Source organism: Watersipora subatra, chromosome 3 (assembly GCF_963576615.1).
Source record: "Watersipora subatra chromosome 3, tzWatSuba1.1, whole genome shotgun sequence".
NCBI classification, from domain to species: domain Eukaryota; kingdom Metazoa; phylum Bryozoa; class Gymnolaemata; order Cheilostomatida; family Watersiporidae; genus Watersipora; species Watersipora subatra.
The window spans coordinates 73,139,072-73,143,856 of NC_088710.1; the positions used below are offsets into that span (position 1 = coordinate 73,139,072).

General features: G+C 39.6%; 1 protein-coding gene across 1 annotated transcript; it reads left to right on the top strand.

Annotated features, from left to right (window-relative positions):
* Positions 1 to 1,647: 1,647 nt before the first annotated feature.
* Positions 1,648 to 2,971, top strand: LOC137391474 (G protein-coupled receptor 161-like). The gene has a single exon (XM_068077962.1). The coding sequence runs from the start codon at positions 1,768 to 1,770 to the stop codon at positions 2,881 to 2,883; it is 1,116 nt and encodes a 371-aa protein (XP_067934063.1). The 5' UTR covers positions 1,648 to 1,767; the 3' UTR covers positions 2,884 to 2,971.
* Positions 2,972 to 4,785: the final 1,814 nt, after the last annotated feature.

A 4,785-nucleotide genomic window follows, 5' to 3' on the forward strand; every position in this document is an offset into this window, starting at 1 on the left:
GGCTGGTTAGTACTAGCATAGATGCCAAGCTTAAAGATGAGGTAAAAACATTTTGGAAGTTACCCAAGAACCACCAACCATTCCACCATAGTTGGTTTTACAATGATGTAACAGCTAGCACGGAAAGGAAGAGCGGGTAATTAAATTAGCATTTTGAAACATAGCGGATTACACAAGAGTGCAAGACCCTATCTGCGGGAGATGACTGGTAACTATTACACCAAATATTGTTTTCCCCCATTGAAATGCATCTGCGTAGGTTGCAACATTTGTCTCAAATCAAATAAACATTCTTGTTCCAGTTAAAGACCTGCGTTGAGTTTGTCTTGTAATCGGCATTCGTTCCAAGTACAGCTGTTTTCTGGCTCCCTGGGGACAAGTCTTTTATGACAAGAGGGACAAAAATCATTTCATAACCAACCTAATCAATGCTTGATGGGATGCAAAACCGTTCTTGGAAAGTCGGTCAAAGTGACTGTACGAAGAAATGGTCTACTTGATGTCTTTGTGAGATTTTGTCCAGTAATCAGCCCTGGGCCCACTAGTGTCATTCATTACAGCCTACACACTCCTGGATTCCCACTATAATTGTAACATTCTGTAAGATACTTTTAAGAATAGAGGCCCAGCGCCCTCGATAATTGCCTAATTGTTCTATCATTGTACTAGCGTGGAGCAAACCTAAGAAATATACAGCCAATTAGCAGCAAAGGCGTCTGCCCGGAGAACTCATTTTGTTTCTGCTTTCATTGAGGGATTAATTAATGCAGAGCTTGTCCGTTCACTCTACAGCTGGCAGCGAGTGAGGTCTAGTTCACTCTACAGCTGGCAGCGAGGGAGGTTTAGAGTAGACTCTGGTATTACATTGGTAGCTAGCGGGTGTTATCTGGTGCTGCTTACTAAGGGAACTCTGAATGATAGCTGGTAGCAGGCGAAATTGCTACTAAAACGATCATAAATATTTGTCAGTTTGGTTGGAGTCGCCCTCACAACGCACACATCTTTGTCTGCTCTTACAATGATCACTATTGTTATCAAAATATGACATTGGGCCAAAAAATGATTTAAATACCCTAAAATTAATGAAAGGTAAAGTTCTAGCCGGGTAGATAGCCAATTTATTTAGTAGAAGCAAAGAGGTTGTTCATCAAGCAGACGGAATGTGTTTGCATATTAGCTGGCACAGGTTGTACTTGCTGTTATATTTAGGCTGACTATCTGACTGCGTGTTTCAAAACGATGTTGATTGCTTACAGCCCATTATTTCCCTCAATTTATTGAAAATCCTTGTTAGATTCTTCAATTTGCGCAACCGGTTAAAATCTCTGATATATTTGTGCTCCATTAAATCAAATTAATTCAGATCTTAAATCAGCTGCGGAAACGAGTTTCTTATCAGCGCATCAGCCATGCATTAATCTCTGTGATCACTAAAAAAGCGGTTACTATACACAAGCTTATCTATCGAGCCTGCGCAGCTGTATGCTCTTTTCAAATAGCCTCAATATGAGCTATTTTTAGACACGCCGCTGTATAAATAGAGTTAAAAGAAGCCCATTGTTCCTGTGTAATGTTCGCTTCACTGAGTCCGCACAACAGTGTTCCCTTATTCATTATGCACTTGTCTTACTGAGTGGCGATGCAACATTGGTTGGTGGATCATTGCTTGAATTACATAAAGCACTAGACAGTTGTGCGCGAGTAGCAAAAACTGGAAGGGAAGAGAGTGATGTAGTGGTGCGGGTCAGCGACAAAATCTGGGATACAATGACAGCGAACTTGTCATCAGAAGTGAGTAGTGACAGCACTACGGGACTCCTGACAGTCGAAACTGTAATATTTTCAAGCTTGCTTCTCTCTACTATCTGCTGCAACTTGTTAGCTTTGCTCGTGCTGCTCAGAAAGAAGACTAGGAGACCTTCTCTCCAATTCACGACAGCGCTGTGTCTAGAGAACAGCCTCTTAGGCGGCTCTCTCCTCATATTCATTATTATTTCAACTATCAGGCCCAACTGGACTCATGACGGAGAGGTGTCTTGTTATGCGGTAGCAGTAATGTTTACAAGCCATTTAATAAACTCAGTCTGGATTGGTTTACTAGTGTCAATAGACCGTTTTATCGCTGTCAAATATTCACTGCGTTACCATAGTTGGATAACAAACAGAACCTGCCTGCTGCTGCTTGGGCTCACCTTTCTAGCATCATTAGCTATATCGTTGCTCCAGCTATCGGGCCGAAACTTGGTACATTACCAGCCTAACCTTGGCCTTTGCTTGACTGGGCTCCAACAGTTCTCTCTCCAGTGCAAGTTATACAGCATGCTAATAGTTTTTCTTGTGTCTGTGGCACCTCTGCTAACAAACTCTTACATCTATGGTTCGATATACCTCGCCACTAAGAACACGACAGCCCTAGCCAGGAGAAACAGTTTTCAGCCGCTCACCTTGGCTGAGCCTTGCCTAAAACATGATGAGGACCAGGAGAAAGCTCTTCCCTCGACTAAACAAGGCATTCGAAAGTTAAGCGGCCAACTTACTGTTCACAAAGATAACCGAAAGGCCGCAAAAACGGGCTTCATCATTATTTTAGCGGAGATTATATTTTTTATTCCATTATGCATTTTAATTATATTATCAACATTAAAATATACTGAGAAGAGTGAGTATGACTGGCTGGTCATAGTTTGCCTTTTTTTAGATTGTGTAGCAAATCCCGTTGTGTATGTCTTGCGTAGCAAATCTTCTAGACGGATTCTGTCAGCAGCCTGCAAAGCTTCAAGGCATCACCAGTCTTTAAATAAGCAGCGCCCTGGCAGCCATACTCCCCTCTTCTTCCGACTTGTTGCTAGCCAATCCAGCAGCGAAAGCATACTGACTAGTTGATTTCATTTATCAATGCTTTATATTTAATTTATTTAAAAAAACCTGATACAAGTTTACCGGTATTTGGATTCGTACAAATATATCCTGCCCGAACAAATATTCTTCCATCATGTCTTTGCTTTGTAGCTGTACAAACATATTGTGCTATAAAAAGTGAGAGATGAATCTTTCTTCAGAACTCATCAATCAGAGGTTCCTAAAATAAACTTTGTAGTAAGAATAAGGAAAGAACTTGTACCATTTGTCTATTTGTGACAGTTATAGCCAGGCAAAGCATGTCATGCCTTATAATCTATGTTGGACACGGTGCCACTGCACTGTGCTGTCATTTGAACTTGAGGTCACCAGCCAATCCTATCGCTGTATAATCCTCTCAACTCATAGCATAAATATAACCAGAGTTACTAGCCTAACCTTTAGACTTCTAATACAGACGAGATCATGCCTCTACAGACAACAACTATACTGATCACGTTCATGCAGTAATCCATGCTGACTTTTTGCTGATCCTAAGCAACAATACTTCTTGAAAAGGGGCTCATTGAAAGCTTACTCTGGAATAGATACTAGATCAGCAGAGATTCACCGAAGGTGCTGTCAATTACCATTGGCAGCACCTTGGTACTGAGGATTGACGTATAGCTACTGTAGAAAAGAATAGGCCTATCTCCTCCAGTCTTACAAGTGACAGAGTTACTCTACTTGTTGATAAACACAGTTTGTGTTCTAGATATCAATAAAATAGTCAGGGAGTAGATCAATGGATGGTATATATAGCTGTGGTCGGGCATACCTTCTGCGTTTCATCCTACAATTAGGGTTAGCTGTGACAAGTTTAACCAGAGTTATGTGAGGCGTAAACAATTTTTGAATTCTTTTTAAAAGCCATTCTGCAATCTTACATGCTTTATTATGAGGCTAATGTTCACAATGGAGGAGAGTTCCTGTTGACAATCAGTGGTGAATATCCAAATGTCACAATTTCATCTGATGAAGAGGGCCAATCAGCAGCATATAAATGATGTTCAGAAAGGTATAAAACCTTTAACAAGGAAAAAATAAAAGTGAGGCAGGTGCTCGGCTCATTCCTGTAATCTTTGGTTGCTTCGGCTGATGTGGCACATCGCAATAGGATGTTTACGCTGCTTTCCTTTTTCCCAAGCAAAGGAACTACGACAATGCAAAGAATACTATGAATAAAGAGTCCTCATGCTGCCTGCACCATAACTAAACATTGGGTGAGCACACACTTACAAACTTAATAAATTGAAATAATAAAGTTTTGGGGTTTGATCTTTCAGAATAATTTTATTAAAATCAACGTACAAACATTATTCCTTCTAAAATGTAGATAGCCTTGGTATCTTCACCTTGGTATCTTCACCTTGGTATCTTCACAAGGTTCGAGTGACCTCAGGTGCCTCAGTACACCACAGTTTATAAATCTGCATTAAAATAATCAGACAAAAATAAGTTAGCAATGATGCAGCTGCCTTAGCATTTAAAATTGACTATAGATAGGTAATATTAAACCTTGTTATAGATAGGTAATATTAGACCTTGTTATAGATAGGTAATATTAGACCTTGTTATAGATAGGTAATATTAGACCTTGTTATAGATCGGTAATACTAGACCTTGTTATAGATAGGTAATATTAGACCTGACTATAGAGAATTACCATTAAATGTGGTTCTAAATAGATGATAATAGATATGACTATAAACATACACTATTAGACCTATAAACAGACATACATTATCAGACCTGACTGTAGATAGACACTATTAGACTGGTATATAGACACTCTATTTGATTTGTATGCAGGCATACACTATTAGACTTGTATATAAACATACACTCTTAGAGCAGCATACAGACTGACACTGTTAGAACAGTAAA

What these genes read in the sequence shown, in the direction of transcription:
- LOC137391474 (XM_068077962.1), top strand. Translation starts at nt 1,768, where the DNA reads ATGACAGCGAACTTGTCATCAGAAGTGAGTAGTGACAGCACTACGGGA.